The 21,966-nt window shown below is 36.9% G+C and overlaps 1 protein-coding gene across 2 annotated transcripts in view; it reads right to left on the reverse strand.

Annotated features, from left to right (window-relative positions):
* Positions 1-6,321: 6,321 nt before the first annotated feature.
* The window catches only part of LOC131689003 (uncharacterized), a 70,248-nt gene continuing 54,603 nt past the window's right edge, over positions 6,322-21,966 (reverse strand). For both annotated transcript variants that reach the window (XM_058973724.1, XM_058973723.1), the window contains exons 3-4: positions 8,133-8,263; positions 6,322-7,751 (exon numbers count right to left, since the gene is read on the reverse strand). In XM_058973724.1, coding sequence (XP_058829707.1) covers positions 7,492-7,751; positions 8,133-8,263 — 391 coding nt within the window. In that variant the 3' untranslated portion in view covers positions 6,322-7,491. The remainder of the gene's footprint in view (positions 7,752-8,132; positions 8,264-21,966) is intronic.

Consider the following 21,966-nt stretch of genomic DNA (forward strand, 5'->3'; position numbering starts at 1 on the left):
CGTAGCTAGGAATATGCGGCAAGGGGAAACACCTCTGCCCCCAACCACACATCACATACCACCCTAAACCCCCATCAAGACCACCTCCACCCTCGAATAAAATTTCACAGTTCCTCCAGAATAAACCTTCCTAGTGGGTCTGAAATTTCGATTTTAACGTAATACGAAATAGCTGCATTTAATAAAAACCAGTGAACCATTTGGTTTGAAATGTTTTTGAGTTTGAAACTACTTTAAAATTGAAACTAATTTAAAATTCAAATTTATTAACAAGTTGAATTTTTTTGGCGGGGTCCGGACACCCCGAACCCTCCTCCTGGATCCGCCGCTGGTTTAAAGTATTTCAGCGTCGATACATAGCATTTCAAGTTCGTGGCTCTCGATCTGTTATATGTATGTGAAAATCGTACTGAATATGTATTAGACATTTCCGCTATTATATTAAACGTAACCAGCCATAGAATCGTAGTTTAGACCAATGAGAAACACACAACTGCACCAGGTGGATTAAAGAGGTTTACCAAGGACTTACCAAGTTTTTACTTACGCTTTTCTAAATTCCGAACTACTCACACCCTAAGTTAGCGAGATCGTTGTACGTGTCCATTTCAACGTTCATCAACTTAATAGAAGTGTTTTAGGAATGTTGATTATAGCCAATAGGTCTGGATTGGGGAAAAGCCGAGACCCGGAAGCCGTAACAATGGTAAAAAGGATAGTCAGCGGTTTCAAGCGGAACACCAACCGCTCCCACTGGGAACAGAATTATATTTTCTTTGTAGCCGGGCCTGTCAGCCAGGAACGTCTTCATTGATATGGCCGTCATATGAATTCGATCAATGAAACGCATTAAATAAGAAACTTTGATCCTAGTCACTATCTCGAAAGACTCTAGATGAACATTGCGTAACTTCAAAAGTGCATCAAAAAAAATGTTTCAAAAAATTAAACTCAAAAGAAGGAAAGGGAAACTCTTTTAGAAAATGTATTCATATGAGAAGTAATTAGTACTAACAGTGTAACATAACACTTTAAAAATTGTCCCAACTTCTGAACAAGATTACAACATAAAGCCATTTGGCATAAGACATTAAGTCGCCATTTGGCATAACAGTCGGGAAGTATAAGTACCTTTTTAGGTCCTTTGGGTCTTCGTTCTCTACACTGTAAATATAACTGAGAAGCAGCCTATGAAAGTTCTAAAAACCGACTTCCGAGTAACTAAACTGGGGCGACATTATGGAACCATTTCGAATCGATTTTTTCATACAAGCTTGCATACATTAAATCTTTCGTTTCGAGATGCGCAATGTCACCCCTGGATCAAGCGATATATTATCACTGAGAACTGACATACAAGTAAAGTTTTCAACTTGTGTAAGAAATAAAACTGTCGCTTTGAAATGACAACAGCAAGTAGCAACTTGCCACTTGGCGGCGCTTCGATCGGCCAGCAATCGCTATACGGGACTTGTGTGCAAACTTGGATACAATGGTGACTCATGCATGCGAACCTCTATGCGATGCATTGCATTCAAGTCGTCGTTACAGTTCGGTCGCGTTTCCATTTGCGTCGTTTAAAGCTTAACCGTGCGTGTTTTAATTTGTATTGTTTTCATTTATCATTGCTGCGTAAGTAAAACATGCCGTGCGCGATTAATAATTGTACAGTGAGTGACGACAAACATGTGTGGTACTGCCATGGATCATGCGGGAAAAAATCCCACGCTGCATGCGTTGGTGCTCAGAGGAATCATGAGCAAAGAATACTAACATACATGCTGCCAATATGCTACGAGTGCCAGAAGCGTCTCGTGATGGAGTTAAATTTCGATAAACTGTACAGACAACAACAAGAAGCCATCAACCTCAACAAGCTAGTTATGGAGTCGAATCACAAACTCACATCCACATTTAGCAACTTCAATGTCCGAGATGGATTTGAATGTATCGAAATGCTCTAAAACGAGTTGAAAGGCGAAATTAAAACAACTGCAGCTAATCATAATAACGCGGTTGCACACATAGCCAAAACCTCGGAGTTGTGGAATGAGCTTGCTGCTTCCAACAAAACTGGCAAAACTGATGTCGTTGCCACAAAAAATCACTTAACATCATTATTCGACATATCGATGAAAGCTACGAAAAACAACATCGCAGCCTATGTCAATAAACTGACCACCGATATGACACGCGAGTTGAAACAAATTTGTTCAGAAATTGAAAAGGTCAGCAGCGTGATAACTGACATGGCTAACAACTGTTCGGCTTAGAATATGAGTTATGTAAACCCAATATTTACGGATGATATTATCGATGAGTTAAAGCAAATTTCTAGTGCAGTAAACTCACTGGAACAAAAGACTGCTGCTTCACCCGCAACAGATTCCTCCCCTAGTTTAGAGGCTGAGATGTCCGTCGAGGCAGCCAGTAACCCAGGCTGGCGTTTCCTTGGCAACTCTAAGGTATGGAAGGCTGATTGGTCCGAATACGACGCACGTAAATTGCGTCGTCTCAATCAACAAAAAGTCGTCTCAATCAAGAATAAAGAAGAAACGTAATAAACAGAGGCCCGCTAATGCACTTGACACCACCCGTAATAATAATACTAAGCGTCGCAAGAATCACAGTTACAAGCACCACACAATTTTCGACAAAAATAACGGATGTAATTACAACCACAGCAGATTTGCGTACCACGATAACAAACGCCGCGACATCGACAATCTTCCGTTGGATAGAGAGCTACTGGCTGAGGCAAAGAAACGTTTTTCGAGGCCACCTTCAACTTCGTTCAGACCTACCATTGCATTCCAGAGAGGCGATGTTTTAAACCCGTGCCCTACCGACCAACCTAGCACCTCACATCGAACAGCTGCTGCCACACGTATGTACCCCTCCGGAATTGGCGCCTGTCAGTGTTTTTGCCGCTATCGACGCGCTCATTAGAGCAAGATAATAATGAATTGACAAATCATATTGCGATTCAAGATTTAGAAGAGGTAGAGCTAGGTCTAATTAATTCCCATTCAACTAACACTTCTCCAAGAGAATCTCAGTCAAGAACAGAAATCTTGGTCTATTGCCAAAACTTTAACCGCATGAAAAGTGCAGCTAAGATGAATGTGATTCAAAACAAAATATTAGGTTGTCATTATTCCGTAATTTTAGCAACTGAGACTAGTTGGGACGAAACAGTGAGAAGTGAAGAAGCTTTCGGGAGCAATTACAATGTATTTAGGGATGACCGTGATTGTCATGTATCTGGTAAGAAGTCAGGAGGGGGCGCTTTGATTGCGATTTCAGCAAAACTAAATGCAGAAGTTATCAAAACTATAAAATCAAAAGAATTCGAGCATGTGTGGGTGAAGTACATGTTAAAGACGAAACTCACGTTTTCGCTTCGGTGTATTTTCCTCCAAATTTTGCTCGAAAAACGACTTACGAAAAGTTTTATCATGCTGCTGAATGCATTATTAATAGTCTTTCCCCGCACGTAAAAGTTCACATATATGGCGATTTCAATCAACGCGGTATTGATTTCATACCAGATGCTGATAATGAGAGCATCCTACTTCCTGTTGTAGGGGAAAATGAAACTTTGCAGTTCATTTGCGATAAATCTGCCAGTTTAGGACTTAATCAAATAAATCACATAAGAAATCAGCGACATTGCTATTTAGATTTATTAATGACGAATATAGACGAAGACTTCTGTGTAACGGAATCACTTACTCCCTTATGGAAGAATGAAGCTTATCATACAGCCATTGAGTTTTCTATATTCTTGCATGTTAACGACAGACCTGGTGATAGTGAATTTGAGGAGGTATTTGATTACGAGTCCGCTAACTATGAAAGCTTGAGGCAAAAAATTAATGCAATAAACTGGCAAATGATTTTAAGAAATGAAGAAAATGTTGAAGCTGCCGTAGACATCTTCTACAAAATATTATTTGAAGTCATTCACGAAGATATACCATTGAAAAGAAGAAGGCGTCACTATAACTCAAAACATCCCATCTGGTTTAATAGAGAAATCAAAAATTTAAAAAATCGTAAGCAGAAAGCACACAATATCTACAAAAAATACAACAGCGAAGATAACTTAACAAACTATTTAAATCGATGCGATCAATTGAACCTTGCCATTGATATCGCGTTTGAAGAGTACAATGCAAGAACAGAACGCAATATAAAAACTTGCCCAAAAAACTTCTTTAATTACGTAAAAACTAAAATAAAATCGGATTATTTCCCAACAGAAATGCATCTTGATGGAAAGGTAGGCGATAACTCAGAGGAAATCTGCAATCTTTTTGCAACATTCTTCCAGGAAGTTTACACTACATTTTCAGAGAAGGATCGAGAGCGTGAATACTTTTTATTCCTCCCAGAACTTTCAAGAGATATTAACATTAAACAGATAAAAGTACATACAATCATGGATGCCTTAGAAAACTTGTATAGCTCTAAAAGCCCTGGACCTGATGGCGTTCCACCGGTGTTTTTAAAAACTTTGTCAATAGAACTAACCGCTCCTTTATTTTGGCTTTTTAACATGTCTCTAGAATCAGGTTGTTTTCCTAAAACATGGAAAAGCTCTTTCCTAGTTCCAATTTTTAAAAATGGTAAAAAATCCGATGTGCGTAACTATCGTGGAATAGCTATGATCTCATGCATTCCCAAGTTTTTCGAGGCGATTGTAAATGAAAATTTATTCCACCAAATCAAGAACAGAATTACCCATGTGCAACATGGTTTTTTCAAAGGGCGTTCTACAAGTACAAATCTACTCGAATTCATTAACTACACATTAACAGCAATGGATAACGGAAACCACGTTAAAGTCTTTATACAGATTTTAGCAAAGCATTTGATCGCATCGACATACCCATGCTACTTTTTAAATTAGAAAAAATGGGGTTTGAGCCAGAACTTCTTACATGGGTACAATCATATCTTACAAATCGTGAACAAGCTGTTAGATTTAAAGGGATAAAATCAATCCCAATTCAAGTTACATCAGGAGTCCCTCAAGGGTCTCATTTGGGCCCGCTATTCTTTATTTTATTTGTTAACGACATTTCCTTCATTCTAAAAAATGTAAAAGTTCTTATATATGCTGATGATATGAAATTAATTCTAGAAATAAGAAATGGTGAAGACTTTCAGACATTTCAAAACGAAGTAAATATATTTTATACATGGTGTAATAAAAGCCTGCTGAAACTGAATGTAAAAAAAATGTAATTCCATAACATTGAGTAGAAAGAATAATATACAGAACAATAGAATCTTATTGGGAAATCAACAAGTAGAAAAGTGTGACAGAATAAGAGATCTAGGAGTTATTATAGATTCCAAAATAACATTCATAGATCATTATAACACAATAATTAACAAAGCAAACAGCACACTAGGTTTTATTAAACGCTTCAGCTATAATTTCCAAGATCCCTACACAATAAAAACATTATATGTAGCCTATGTGCGTTCAACACTAGAATATTGTAGTATAGTTTGGTCGCCTTTTTCAGCAACACATGCAAACCGGATAGAATCAGTACAAAAGCAGTTTTTGATGTTCGCTCTTCGTAGACTAGGTTGGACTGGACTACATTTGCCATCTTATGAAGCACGGTGCATACTAATTGACATTCAAACCTTGAAAAATTGTCGTGAATTTTCTATGGTATCATTTGTAAACGACATTGTATCACATCGTATTGATTCAATCGAACTTGTATCGAAACTAAATTTTTATGCTCCTTCTCGACAACTACGTAACCGCAGCATCTTTTGTACAATTCGCCATCGCACCAATTATGCCAAATGATGAATATTTACAACAAACATTGCGAAAGCATTGACTTCACTATGTCGAAAACAAAACTTAAGCAGCAGTTTAAAGTAAACCAAAATTTTAACTAGTGTTAAGTTAGTTTAATAATTATTGTAAGAAACCGGTCTACATCTGATTGACGACTTGAAATAAATAGATGGTGATTTTCAACGTATTTTCATTTAAATGTTTACACAGGTTTTTCGGGAAAGTTTGTTCCAGCTTATATGTCTGTTCTCTGTGATATTATGTATCAAAACGGCTGGCAATATTCATATTTTCTCGGAACAGGAAGTTTTTAAAATGACTTCAAAATCTTTTTGAGGGGTTTATGATTTCTGGAGGCGCAATTGAGTTTGGTGTTTAATTTGTACTTGAATGTAGGTTGAAACTGCATTTTTCAATTGTATCTATTGCATACGGAAATCAGGAATTTTTCAATATTATTTTCTAAAATAATAATTTTGCTGTAAAAATCTAGGTCCAAACAAGCAGTTTATTTCTATGTTATTATTACCCAATAGTATGGTTAGACATTATGCCGTTTATTGTCTCAATGTCATTGCATTTCAGCGTTGTATTTGCTAGTGTACATTTTCAATCTCTACATAACAGATATCTGATAATAGAAGGATTATTATAATTTACCTTACCGACGTGTTAAATAGTTGCATAAACATACAGTACACGAAAGTTTATTAATCTGTTACATTTTTAGGTTGTCTGATGAGAACAATCGAAATTACGGCGAAATTCGTTTATCACCTTGGTTGTTGTAGGTCGTCATTTGGCATTTGCTGTTAATCAGCTCGCAGCTTTTTATTTGTGTTAGAGACTGTGAAATTCAACTCTGTTCGGCTTAACAACATACAAATTTATTATTTCAATTCTTTCTTACTTTCGAACTATTCGTACTTTTCTTTATAGCTTGCTTTATTATTATTTATTGTCTTTTGCAGCAGCTTATTCATTCTTTGAATTTGATGATTCAATAGGTGGTATTTTCTACCAAATTGATTTTGTGGTTGATGTTACTGGCTCAAATGTATAAGAATGCACCTATGTACAGATATATGTAGTTATTTAGATTTTTCGAACTAAAACACTACTTCCTGTCGATTTTTGAAAACAACTCAAACAGTCTCATCATAGAATTTATACTAAAAAATTGACTTTTGATAGAGATGTCTCTATTCGAATGGAGTTCATTTCGTTCAATTTTCGACCGGAAATTGAAAGATAATTAATAATCAACCAATACTGTGAGGACACATTGTAACTAACCAATTCTAGTTGAATGAAGTCATGAATGAAGGATATCTTCATACTTTATACACTACTGCGAAAGATTTCCCTTGAAATGACATTTGTTTGGAAGCCCTTTGTTTTTTGTGTTGTAATTTTGTATTTTATTAAAATAAACCATAAATGATTGTAACTTTCAAATCAAATGGAACAACACATTAATAAACAATGATAAGAAAACATGCAGTGTTGTTTCCTTTCGATATGTTTTGATTTAAATTTACTACTCCTGATCTTCATCGTCAATAACGAGAACAAATTTATAACTTACCGATTATGTTAATTAAAATAGTGTTATCGTAATCCTAAACAATTATTCAGAATAGCATTTATCCACAATCCTAAACAAAAGGAGGTAAATCACAATTGCATAATGTCCCGCCTTCACCCATTTTACACCAAATCGTGCACAGATCATCCCAATTCGGCGTTGTTGTTTTGATGTCGGGATCTGTGGTCGAATTTGAAAAATGTTCTCCAGTGCATTGACTGCATCCGTTCAGTTGAATTTTAGCAGTCGCACAAAATGCATTGCACACACCATCATGATCGTGGGCGATATGTGGGGGCAGCTTTGGCGCACAGCCACATTTTCGCAAACCTATGGTAAAAAATGAGTTATTAGAGCTTTTTGTTTAGTAAGTAGTTTGGTACTACGTCTATATCAATTAAAACGAATTGGATGACACATGATGCCGACATAACTTAAGGTTGGACAGAGAATGCGCAAAATTCGCAAGCGAAAAAAGCAGTTTTTTCCACACCGATCTTCATAAAAATTAATCAGCAGTACTGTAACAACATTCTACATACGCTGATTGATTTTTATGAAGATCTGACATAAGGTGTGGAAAAAACTGCTTTTTTCGTTTGCGAATTTTGCGCATTCTCTGTCCAACCTTAAAGAGCTGTCAAGTGTCCAGATGAGATCTTTAAAAATATCTATATAAAAATAATTATTCTATTTTAAAGATACACTTACCGAGCCCATTTACACAAAGTGTTGAACAAACTTCGTTCCGTGCTACTGTTGTTAGTTTGATTCTGTTGGCTCCGTTGGTAGCATTCTGTTGCAGGCAGGACAGCCCACAGGCTGGTCCTCCGTAGCCTTCACTGAAAATGGAAGAAAAAGCTAGCAAATCAGTATCGTCGGCAAATATTTGGTTTGGAGAAGTCGTGAGTGAATTCAACATAAAAAAATTAAGAACAATATTCCAACAGTAATTCAATAGTCAACTTAGAACAAGAATATTTTGTAAACTCAAAGCATTTATCTAGATTAGCCATTAGGCCCTTTTAAGAGAAAATGCAGTTTTAAAATTTTCTGCTCCAATTAAGAAAGAAAAATACAAAAAAAACATAATATTATGTATTTTAAATAAAAATATAGTCTTGAATATGTTACACTCCAAAAGATTATTTTACAGAAAAAACATCGCTTATCTATAGTTTTTCGAAGAGACTTTAGAAAGCTGTTACAAGGCTTCTTGGTTACTTGGGCTTCTTCAAAGTATAATATGAATCACAAAAGTTTAAATTTTGACATATTGTAGATACAAACAAATTTATTAAACGAGGCACCTTTAAACCCAAGCAAAAATCAATTATTTATTATATTACTTTGTATATTACAAAGTATATTTATAATATTATTGTGAAATATTATATATTACTTTGTGAAACTGTACCGCCATTTTTGTGTATGCAATTTTAAGCATACAAGGCAATTACCAGTCTAATATTACGATGCTACTGACCACTTACTATCCTTCCTAGTTGGGGCTTAAGCTACAATTAAAATCATTATACTTGCGAAGGGTAAATCTCAAGGCAAACGTAAGTTTCTGCCGCTGCCAAAAACAGTGGCTATTGGTTGAATGTAGGGGAACATGGGGAGACTTGACCAAGCGCAAAATTCTATCATTAGCTATGACGTGTTCTCAGAGGCGACGCGTCGGTACGTTCAACCTGTTCATTGAACAGGTAAGCAAAATCTGACGACCCGAAACCCATTTTCAGTTAAAATAAATATACAGCAGCACCACACAAATTAATTTAACCGTTATGTATCCGACGCGGTACCCGGGTACCTTTTTAGGTTTCAATTGATTAAATTCCTATGCTGTATCCATAGTTGGAAATTGAAACTTTATGACATCTTAGAACTTCACTAAGTCAAGCTTTTGGGTTAATAATATTGTTGATATAGTAAGGAGGGAGATAGGAGGGATTCCTGAATTTTTTTACTACGTAACAGGCTGACGTGGATACCCGGGTACCCACCAAACTGAAATGGGTATCAAAATTCTTGGAATTGCATCAGTAGGCTGTATCTCGTGGTTTTGGAACCATTTAGTGATTTGACCCCGGAACGGACATTCCGGAGCAGGTTCCCGTGGGGCCGTGAGTGGCCATTTCATTCCAATTCCATTTTTTAAATTGCCATAGGGTCCGGTAACAATAAATAACTGACTTCCCAGACAATTTGAAGAGTTTTGATACTCATATTACTAGGATATTATTAAAATTTACAAGTAATACCCTAGTACAGGAACATTACCCCGGAAAATACGGATTACCAAGCACCAGATACATTCATCCGGTTCAATTTTACAAATCAAAAAGTGGTCGAGCTCCTGAATCCAAAAAATCTAAAAGTGTCCAAATCGGATAAAGGAAGCCGTAGTTATGAGCATTTCAGTTTGTGGGTACCCGGGTACCCACGTTGGCTTGTTAAAAGTGTTTTTTGTTGGACACATAACATTTAAATGAAAGTACTAATCTTCAAACCTTGAAGTTTGATAATTTGATCCGAACGATAAACTAACCTAGCATACCAAGCGGGTGAATTTCAAAAAATTTCCGTCTTCCCATGACCGGTTCAAAATCAAACATGCAGGCATCTCGTTCTCTCACCGCATGCTCTGGATAGAGCAACTGTATGAGCGACGGCTTGAACAGCAGCGTGAGTGTCATGAGCAACGACTTTTTCTATTTCATTTTGCACCGGTTGAAGTCAATCACGGGAAACTCACGGGCTGTCAACTATGCTAAGCTTCTTTTTGCACCGGTTCAAGTCAAATATTGGACCAGTGTGCCTCGGTGCGATATCCATATGGGCGTTAGAGTTTTGTGCAAACGAGAGTGATTTATAATTTTTGAGCGCTTGTCGCCGTACGTTCATAATAGTCGGTCGAACGCTTGTTTTTTTGGCTGCCTGAACAAATGTTACTGTACTTTGGGCAGATTGGTTTTAGGTGCGTATGTTGGTTCAATGATAATAATGAACCGTCTACTTTTGCTTCAAAGAAATTGTTTGCTCTTTGCATTAACATGTTGAAAACTTGTCTACTGATAGTGTAAAATGGACATCAATTCAAATCAGGGGTTGTTCGAATGATCTCCCGTTCTATTGTAATAATGAACGGGTTGATGTTGTATTGAGATACTATGCTTATATGAAAAAATAAAATTTTGCCGAGCAATTTTTTGGGTACCATTCAGGCTCTATAACAACTGTGCAATTTCTAGGTCGATCGGTGAAACTATATTTTTGCGCCCACCGTTTAAAGTTTGCATGGGATTTCGTATGGGGAAACTGACTTTCACAAAGTAATTGCTCCGGGAGTCGCCCATAACCTCTAAAAATAAATCGATATGTTGTTTTCATAGCAAATTTTTCAAGGAAACAAAGTCTCGAAGATCGTAAAACGATCTGACGCTTGTGGAAAAAGATATTAATCAAAACCCAATTGATGCTCTGACTGAAGATTGATGAAAATTTCAATTATCATAGCATCACTGCTGCTGACGATCGAATTATATACAACATTTTTTAACTCTCTCTTATTGTGTACCAAAAACCTCATTTTATACCTCAAAACTCTTGTGGTGGGACCAAACAACTCAGATTATTGTATTTGAACCCAATAAGAGCAAGCAAAAAAAGTTTCATTTAAATTGAGATCCACCAGCAGTGTTGCTAGAAAAATGAATATTTTATCAATCGTCAGAACATCAATCGGTTTCTGCCTTATAACTTTTTCCACAAGCATCAGATTGTTTCGTGGTCTTCGAAAATTTGTTTCTTTATTAAATTTGCTATGAAAACCACATATCGGTTTATGTGTGTGCATGTGCAAATATATTATCAAAATGTCCACATCGGTTTCTCGGAGATGTCTTAACCGATTTTCACAAACTTTGTTGCAAATGAAAGGTATAGCGTTCCAGTCGCCTGCTAATTTCTCCGATTTCCGGTTCCGAATAACTCAACAAATCAACGACCAATTATCAGGATTGCTGCAGAGAGGAATTCATCTGGTGGCGCTCTGTAGCTCAACACTATGACGGAAAAACTCGTCTTTCTAACTTTATTTTCCATACCTGACGAATCGGAGACTCCTTCTGTGTCAGGTAAAGCCAAGGAGGGGATATGTCCTTCCGAAGCAATTATAGATTCTGCCCACCCTCAAAACAAATCTCAATTGCAGTCTGTCGACAAACACAATTCGTTTGATTCTACCATCATTGCAAACCATTAACCAACTAAATGAAGGTGCACTTTGTTCATCGCTGCCATCACCCGGATGCCCGTTATACAGTACTACGGAAGCTCCCGAGCGCTCCAATGCAGTCGCGCTACCAGCCAGCGATCAGCTTAGTCGTCCCGGTCCTGCGTTTGAAGGTCATGAGGAGGTCTTCCGAACTCCCTTCTCAGGCGAGTATTTTGCTTTACATGACAGCTCGCTTTCTGAAAACCTCTTGGTTTATAGCATGCCGTTGGGTACAACACCTGATTTCCTGTTCGTCTACTACCAGAACGTTCGTGTAATGAGAACAAAAACGCAGGCTTTCTTGCTTGCGCTCACTTCCTGCGACTACGACATTATCGTTCTCATCGAAACCTGGTTACGTGATGATATATTAAACAGCGAGCTAACAACGAACTACGCAATCTACCGATGCGATCGCAACTTTTCTACCAGTCATCTATGTCGCGGAGGTGGTGTTCTCATAGCGATAAAGAAACATCCAACTGTGACTATACTAAAAATGCCTGGATGTGAATGTTTGGAGCAAGTTGTCGTATACGTTTCACCACAGAGAACAGACTTATAAGCAAGAACAAACTTTCCCGAAAACCCTGTGTAAATATTCAAATGAAAATACGTTGAAAGTCACCATCGCATACAGGTTTGCACGCGTGAGTCACCTTTGTTTCCATGTTTGCACACAAGTCCCGTATAGCGATTGCTGGACGATCGAAGCGCCGGCCAGTGGCAAGTTGCTACTTGCTGTTGTCATTTCAAAGCGACAGTTTTATTTCTTACACAAGTTGAAAACTTTACTTGTATGTCAGTTCTCAGTGGTTTCACTGCCAGGTCGATCGTTATATATTTGTTGTATTTATCTAAGACCGAACAGTGATCGTGACTTGTACAACGTTGACTCCTCTGTAGTTCAAAGCATCCTGGGCAAATGTAATAGGTGCGACAATGTACTTGTTGTAGGTGATTATAAATTATAATCTTCCTAATCTTCGGTGGATTTTTGATGACGATTATAAGTGCTACCTTCCTGAAAATGCAATCGCGGAACAAAAGACGGCCATCACAGAAACGTTGGTCGCTGGAGGCTTGTATCAAATCTGCTCTCTTAGCAACGTGAATGGACGGACCCTCGATTTAGCTTTCGTTAATGACACGGACGTGTTCGAACTGATTGAGCCTCCCATCTATACTGAAGGTTGACCCTCACCATAAACCCTTCGTTTTAAGATTTGATATGCGTTCTGATGACGGTGAAGCTTTTGATACAATTAACGACGACTTCAACTTTTACTTTACTTTACGTTCTATGATGCCATATATGAGATTCTTCGCCGTAATGTCCCTAAAAACGTGTCAGCAGAAAAGCAGAATATAAATTTCCGTGGTGGAACGCTGAGCTTGGTCGCCTACGCAACTTACTCCGGAAACAACGAAAGCAATAATTACATCATAGGACCGACGACAACAAAACTATTCTTCGGCAAACTGAACTGCAATATGAAACAGCCCGGAACAGTGCATTCGGTGAATATCTGAACCAAGTTCAGCGCAGCCTTCGAAATAATCCTTCGACAATCTGGACATTTATAAACAGCACGATACGTTCCGTGGGTATACCAGAAAATGTATATCTTCGCGACAAAAATTAACAGTCCGCTGCCGAGTCGGTTAACCTTTTTGCAGATCACTTCCGAGATGTATTTATAAGCCCTCCTGTCTATCCATCACAACAGTACCTTAAAACCTTGCCAACGCATAATATCAACCTTCCTCTTCCTAACGTAAATTATTCTGATGTAGCGAGAGCTCTGTTCAGCGTTGATCCTTTGAAAGGGCCTGGTCCGGATTGCCTGCCTACTGTGTTTATAAAGCATTGTGCCCGAGCACTTTCTGCACCAATAAGTATTATTTTTCAGCGTTCAATCTCGAAAAATATTTTCCCAATTGCACGGAAAGAAGCTGCTATAGTTTCTATTCATGAGACTGGAGATAGGCACAATGTTGAAAACTACAGAGGGATCTCGCTGCTGAACTGCCAAGCCAAAGTTCTGGAAAAGTTTGTGTACAATGCGATGTACGCTGCTTCTTCCAACATAATCGACGAACGACAACACGGATTTATGAAAAAACGCTCCGCCACTTCGAACTTGATGACGTACACGAGCTTTCTAGTTCCAGCTGTAGAGAAGCGTCAACAAGTGGACGCTATATATTTTGGTTTCGCAAAAGCATTCGACAAGGTGCCCCACAACATTGCTGTTTTGAAGCTGGAGCGACTAGGTTTTCCTGAGTAGGTTACCAGATGGCTGCATTTTTACCTCTCACAACGATCCGCCTTCGTTAGAATTGGCCCTACACGCTAGAGATGATCGGGTTTCAATTTGTTCGAACCCGAATGCTTTTTGTTTCAATTCACCCGAGCTGGACCTTTGACTCATCTAAGAATAGTAGAATCACTCGAATCTGAAGTAGCACCATACGCATTGAGTTATATCTGCATATTGCAAAACAAATCACTGCCGAGTACAATCCGCATTTATATTTACTATTATTGAACGTCAAATTTGTAACGTTCTGAGAAACTTATAAATCGTTGATATCTTAACCGGAAATTAAGTTAAATCGGCGGCAAACTCATTGGGAAACAGAAAGCTTAATGGTCACAGTTTCCAACAACCTTGCCCGTCGTACTTAACCAAAATTTCTGATTTTTTATCAGAAACCATTCCTGCAAGGCAGTTCAGTATAATTTATTATATGTATTAAATTAAGCTATGGCAATTGGCAATTCGTATTCGACAGTTTACATGACGTCACCCACGTTACTAGTTGGAACGATCAAACCTGTATCGAAGGGTATCAATCATTTTCTGACGTGTTCTTGATGTCCCATCATTAGCGTTAGGACGATCTATGATTGGGTATCTAAGTTATTTTATTCTTCAGATTATACGGTAAGCGCACCAATAGAGATGCTTCGTCATCTCCAATGGAGCTCTCGGAACGACTCCAACATTTTAAAAATCCGTTAATGGCTTCAACAGAACACACCAAATTTTTGCGATCAATTCGTTAAGTTCATGGAAATTCATGTATTTTCATGAAGGAATCCGGATCATGCAACAGCTCAGCCCGGGAACAATCTGACAGAAAGTGTACCACTCATTTGATAGTGGTGCTATTATCCCATCACCATATGAGTGTCATGAACAACGAAACCTGGCGGAAGTGAAGCTAGGTTTAGGTTAAATGGAACAAAGGTAGGCTCTAGAAAGTAAATTTGGCCTAAACTATCTGCTTTTATAAAAATAATGTACCCTTTTTAAATTTGAACCACCATAATGACATCAAAGTTCCACCAAATTTATGAAGGCAGGTACAACCTATTTGTTTAATTTGACCAATTTAACAGTGCTTGTTTAAAGTTTGTTTGTGGTACAAATGTACCCCACAAAACCGTTTGCGTTATTGTTTTGTCATGTGTGCATAATTCAAAAAAATTATTATATCATTATTTAAAAGTAAAATATCGATACATAGTAAGCCAGAAACTTGTGTAAAATTGTATAAGTTGTTTCATCTCTGTTACTGCATATTGCTGTATTTTTAACGTTTGTATTGGCGTTTGGTTTTCAAAAAAGCATCAGAATAAATATACTTTTTGACCGGTTTTTTGGAAAAATTGTTCAAAAGGAAATTTAATAAACTTTACAACGTCGTATAAATGGCCAAAATCGATTTGAAACTACCGGAGTTATAGCAATATGAAGAAAAAAGGGAACTTTGACGTATTTTCAAAACTTGTTCTATACAAAATGAAATATTACATAATTAAATAGCCAAAACATATATTTTAAACAGGTTTTTTTTGCGAATGATTTTAGAATAAAACTATCCAATTTAATAAAAATTAGACATACCATAGCGATTTTAGTTCTGGGGTACGAATGTACCCCACAAAACCGTTTACGTAGAGAAAAGATCGCCGCGGCCTGAGTATCGGTTTTAAAGTACCTGTCGAAATTTATATTCCATTATAGAAAGTTGAACCGATATTTTCCGATAAATTCCTGTTGACTTGGTTTATTACTAATTATCATGAAAAATAAATCGCAAAGAGATTTTAGATGTGAAACACGTATTGTTGAATGCTCTTTCGTGAATGTTCGTTTAAAAAAATTATATAATTCAGGGAGTTTGCGAATCCGAAGAGACGGAATTTTATGCAAGAATGAAGAAATACAATATTGGAGCACCAGAAAATACGACGAATTCTAGCGATTCAGAGGTGCTAACATTTGGTATGGTTATATGTGTCATCCATTCGTATTACGAAGTATAATTCACTATTGCAAAAAGACTGCGTTTTGTGTGTGTACATATGAAATATTGAACTATTGAATTTGTTTTATCCAGTGTTTCAAAAACAACTCCCATCAGGGACTATGCAAATGACCTTGAGCATTGGGGGAAGCTTGTCTATATGACACTCGATCTAAATCCCATCGAGCTTCTTTGGAATTCATTGGATTGTGATGTAGGAAAATTTCGACCACGCAACCACAAGTCATGTAGTGACAGAATTCCAAACTAATATGTTCACTATATTTAAAGAACAACATTACCGAAGAGAGCAAATATGTAGATAGTAAAGATTTCGAGATACAGAATCATTAATTACCCTTTACTAGACTAAACTTTTCGTAGAGTGTTGCACTATTCAATATGGGTGTTGCAATACTTAACGATGCGATTCCAAACTTTTGATGGGTAGCGTAAAAGAGGGGGAACGAGCTTTTAATAAAAAAAATCACAGCTATCTTATAACTAAGAATACAATTTGGTATAGAATATGGGGAACAAATTAAACTAGGAATACATAATACAATTTTGATTTTTGTGACGGAGGTTTATGGTTGGTCAAGATATTCAGAGGGGGTAGATGTCAATGTTAGTTTAGATGCCAAATTCCACATCATGTAATCAATTTTTGTCCCCGGCCCTCTTCGATTAAAGTTTTGCCATTGCCATTGCAATGCATCGCCGGATATAGGAAAAGTATATTAAAAAATACGACAAATGCATTATTTAATAAATATAATGGAAAAATACTTTAAAAAATGTATACCTTTTTTAAAAAAAACAACCATACTTCTTGATTGGATATATGTTCATTTGTTGAAAATTACAGGAAGTAGGGGTTCTTGATATTTTGTCCCCTAACCTTTTAATATAAATTCTATACTAATCAGTCGAAAAAATGTTCACCGATTTATTTATTTAAACCTAAAACTAGTTCGCAGTCCATAACTATCAACGGGGTAGAAAAGCAATGTGAATAAATAATAGTTATTTCATTAACAGTGCGCTACTGATCAATGAAAGTATTGAACAGGTCAATGAACCTGTAGAAATAATACAGTCGATTGCAAATTACTGTAAATTTGATGAATTAGACTCAATCACTTATCAACAGTTGAAGGATATTTGTTTTCATAAGGAAACTCGGGTGGTATCGATAATGTCAACGAAAAAGTAATACCAGCTCTGGCTGTTGTTCTCGGCGAAAGTTTAAAAACTTAAATCGGATTGAGCCGAATTAGTCTTTATTCTCGTGAGAGTGAGGAATACTTTCGTATTGTCTATATTCTCTGTGTTGTTATGTTAGTTATCACTAACTTGCCACTTTCCCAATCCATTCCATCAGGGAAATGATAAAAAAATGATGTTGGTCAAAATAACAGCAAGAATTAGAATTTATTTAAACCTAAAACTAGTTCGCAGTCCATAACTTTTAACGGGGTAGAAGATCAACATGTATAAATAATAGTTAAAAAATTGTTCAGTTATTTCATTAACAGTGCTAGTGATCAATCAAAGTATTGAACATGACAGTTGTAGAAATAACATAGTCGATTAAAAATTACTGTAAATTTCAAAAATTACACTGAATCACTTATGAACAGTTGAAGGATTATTGTTTTCTGCTGGACCTTGTAAATGAATCGCCGACATTGTGGAAGGAATCACTTATGGTTTATATTCCCAAGGTTACTGGGACGGATAAAGTTGAAGGGCATCAGCTTATTTACATGTTGCAAACATTAGAGGAAAATTAGTGCTTGTTGTTACCGAGTAACCGAGATACCAAGAGAGTCACTGTTGCGAAACCGCTTTTGTTCTAGATCTAGAATGAAAAGAGAAAATCGAACTTGAGGAGAGAGTTTAGCTGTATTTTTTTTTTTATCTAAAGCGCATTTTTGAAAAAGATCTAGACTCTTACTGAAGCAAACTTTAGAACAATTTGGTATCAAAGCGATATCATTTGTATGATAGAACCTAGAAAGCTGATTTTAACGATTTGTAGCTAGTTCTCACAACAATCCACTTGGTGTGCCGCAAGGCAGTGTGTTAGGTTCTATTGTATTCACTACGTATATAAATGACATGAGCTGGTTTTACGATTTTATGAGCATGATTACCGTACAATTCGTAGTTGCTACTCCGTGATTGACTAGAACAAGCGAAATTGCACAAAGAATCAACGAATGGGGCCTTAGAGCAGCTATCCAGTTCTATACGTTCAAATGCATATAACGGCGCCGGCTACGTCCTTACAGTCATCGGGGAAGGAAAGGAATGTTAGTGTAGCAAACGTTGTTATGGAGACCGTGTATACCTCTGCATCTCCACGTTTGTCACGGGAAGGAGTTTTGCTAGTATGATGGGGTAAAGAGTTACGTAAACCTGGGTTCATTTTGATAAGTGATACGATCAATGCAACTCTCAGAAGTGTTATCATGTGTTTATTGCTCTGGGCAGCCGGCTGCCGAGAATTTGATGGAGTTATCGTTTGTTGAATTAATTTGTAAACGCCAGGTTTGCCAAAAAGCTAGTTAAACTCCGGACTGCCGACAGTCGGGAGTGTTGCTTATGTTTAATAGAATCAGACGGTATGTGAACAATGTTATTATTCCTTGTTTCTTTATTCCGGCGAAACACGATCTTCCAAAAAGAATTCAATATTATAAAGAGTGATTACCTTCAGCGTCTCAAGGAATCTGTCGAAATAAATGCGATAATACCTATGTAATTGAAGACTTCACAAAACAAGAACTATTTCTCGTATATAATATATGGTGTAGACATATAAAATGACAATTTCATTCTCCGCGAATAATTAAATAAGATACCGAATGTTATTCGCGCGCGTTGTTTTTCCTCCGGAGATCGCGTAAACGGCTCACTGAACTAAAGGCTGATAGTACTTAAAGACGGTATAAAATAAGCACTACCGAAATACCTGTAACGACCAGTTTTTTATGTCGAATATATAATTGATGACGCTAATTTTTACAATAAATACTAGAACAAGATTGAAAACAATAATAACAAAAAGAAACTAACCTGTTACCGTTTATGTCAATAGAATATTTCTATACTCATGAAGAAATATGGTTAACATGAGAATCAATAATATATGCACTACTTCAAAGCAAATGAAAGTATTCAATATAACGAGAACAATTAATTTGACTTAACTTAATTGATTTATTGGACTAAAAGTAAGCCAATGAATATGACAATGAAGCATATATTCTTCGTGCTGATATGACTGCAAATTGGTAACTGGCTTCTGATTCACTGTCAATTCTCAACCCTCATATATGATTCAACAGTCATCATTTCACTCAGGCAAGATCATGCGTATTCCTCACGCACAATGCCCAGTAGAATAGTTTCCTGGTTGGTCAAATAAACACTGAACAAACAAAGAAATTAGTTTGATCAGTCCAAAGAAATGTCGGCTCGATTGGCATCAACCGGCGGATACGTGTTCCCTTACAATGCCATCAAATCAAAGAACATTTAAAATTACATACGACAGAATATGAGCAATTCTGAATATAATAAAATAAAGACTACTTAATTATTTGCAATAAAATTAGATCGGAAAAATTAGTTGCATAACCAAGGTGGTTCATTTTCAAAGATTGCACTGTTGATGAACCACCTTATAAAATAGGCGACAAGGGCCGCGGACGAAAATAGCTGACCACTGCCTTGACATGAGCTGGTTTTACGATTTTATGACAAAAATCCCATTGCTGACCACAGGCTCCCTGGGGTAAACGTTACTGATCTAGCTAGCGTCAATGAATTGAAATATTTAGGAATAAATGATGACAATATGGCCCAAAAATTTTGGTAAGCTGATGAGCCTATTTTCGCTCTGTTTTGAGCATAAAAATACGTTGGATGAGTTGCTTTCGGTATGCGGTGTCCCCGCGGACGGGGTGATCAAAGCAGACGTCACACCTTGCTTCTGTCGTTGTGCAGAATAAGTGCTCTGACATACTAAACGCTATGACCAGGGCCGCCGAGAGGGGGGGGGGGACCGGGGTGTTTCCCCCCGGGCCCGGAGTTTTGAAGGGGGCCCGGATTTTTAATAGAAAATAAAATTTTGACAAATACTTTTTCGACAAAAAATTATTTGAGAATACAATTAAAAATCCAATATCTTGTGTATGAGGTAACTAGAATAGCGAAAATTCTAAACTACTGCATATTTTATATCAACTATGTTTATACAAACCTAATTCTCGTATCTAAACAAGATCAGACTCGAGCGGGCATAGCGGAATTTGTACATTGAATGTCATGTACACACCTGGGTTCGAATCCCAACCCCGCACACAGGAATAGAGATTTGTTATAGGAAAATTCTTAACCTGAATGAAGAAGCGAATGACCTTAAGGTTAAAATGTCTATAATCGAAACAAAAATATGATCAGACTTGTAAGGGTTAAACAATTAAATGGTTTGATTAGAAGTCATGAGGTTGTCTTCAAATTTCGCCAATCTAAAATCGATTTTTTTGATTTATTAAATTTCCAATCTTCGAAAGCGCTGGATTAGTATCGAAAGTAATTATTGAGAGAAAAAAACCCTGCTTAGGGTTGCCACGCCGGTTTTCGGAGGCGAATTCCTTCGTTCAGGTAAATCCGAATTCGCCCGGAAGAATCCATTGGATTATTTTGCAATTTTGCGTGCAGGCCCTAATTGTTAAGGAGGGCCCCTCTTGGCGTTGACAAATATTTTAAAAGAGCCATTTGGGTTTACTTTACCCCATTGAACTTTCGCTTCAATGGATTAGTGTTCCTCACAAAGATTCTCGAAAGAAACTGAAGTGTGATTTCACACCCCGTGTTTGTTTATTGAGGAACAGAGCAAAGCTCGGGTTATCCTTCACAGCGAGAGTGGATGGTGCTTTTGGATTCTTTGTGAATATCCGAGAAAGCCAATCACTACATCCAACTAAATCAAAAAAAAATATAAACAAATGCAAAAACATACAACTAAATGTGAACAGCACAGAAAGGTGGAGTGCTTTATCAAAACATTACACTCTACGGTGAATGTGAAGAAAATAAGATATTTTTCCTCCTAGTGCTACGAGCTACATAAGAAATAAAACAGTGCATATTTATTTGTTTTTAAGCGTTTCATACAATAAAAAGCAATAGAAGCGCTCCAAAATTCTGTCGAGTGATCACTTTAATTCGAAATTCTAATTGATTTCAACGCATACCCATGTGTCTTTTGAAGTCTATCCCCTGCTCAGTAAAATTCCGCTGGTCAAAGTACCACTAGAGGCGGTAACCCTGCCTTTATTTGAGAGCTCAATTGGCGAAATGAGTCATCGAAAACTCTTGATATACCAAAAGAATTCGAAATTAATCCAAACATTTAAATTTAAAATTTAATATATTTGGTTTGCCATTCATTGATACACAATCTATAAAAAATCATATTCAGATACGAGATGATACCGAAACATTTTTGTAAAAGGGTCATACTCAAATGACGTAGCTTTTTTCGGCTATTTTCGACTACTAACTCCCCCTAGCAAAGAGGCCAGGGATGGAAAAAATAAATACGTTTTGCAATTCTTTCAAATACGGCCTTTTATCAACATTTTCATTATAACAGCAAATTGCGTACACAACAAGCCCCTTTCGTGACGAGTATAGTGTTAATAGTTTTGTTTTAAATTTTATATGTCATGGAGCATGAAGAGAAGATCTCTTAGTTCACAATCCTGCAGCTGCCAATGATTCTAAGAAGCATACCTTCAACTAAATTGCTAAATTGTGTTTGATTGATTTCGAAGAGATAATTTAACTCTGTTATCAAACGAAATCTACTAGTTAGCAGGATTACTGTAGCAAGTTAAATCCGCATACAAAATCTTTTCGTTT

Source organism: Topomyia yanbarensis, chromosome 3 (genome assembly GCF_030247195.1).
Source record: "Topomyia yanbarensis strain Yona2022 chromosome 3, ASM3024719v1, whole genome shotgun sequence".
In the NCBI taxonomy this organism is placed as follows: Eukaryota; Metazoa; Arthropoda; class Insecta; order Diptera; family Culicidae; genus Topomyia; species Topomyia yanbarensis.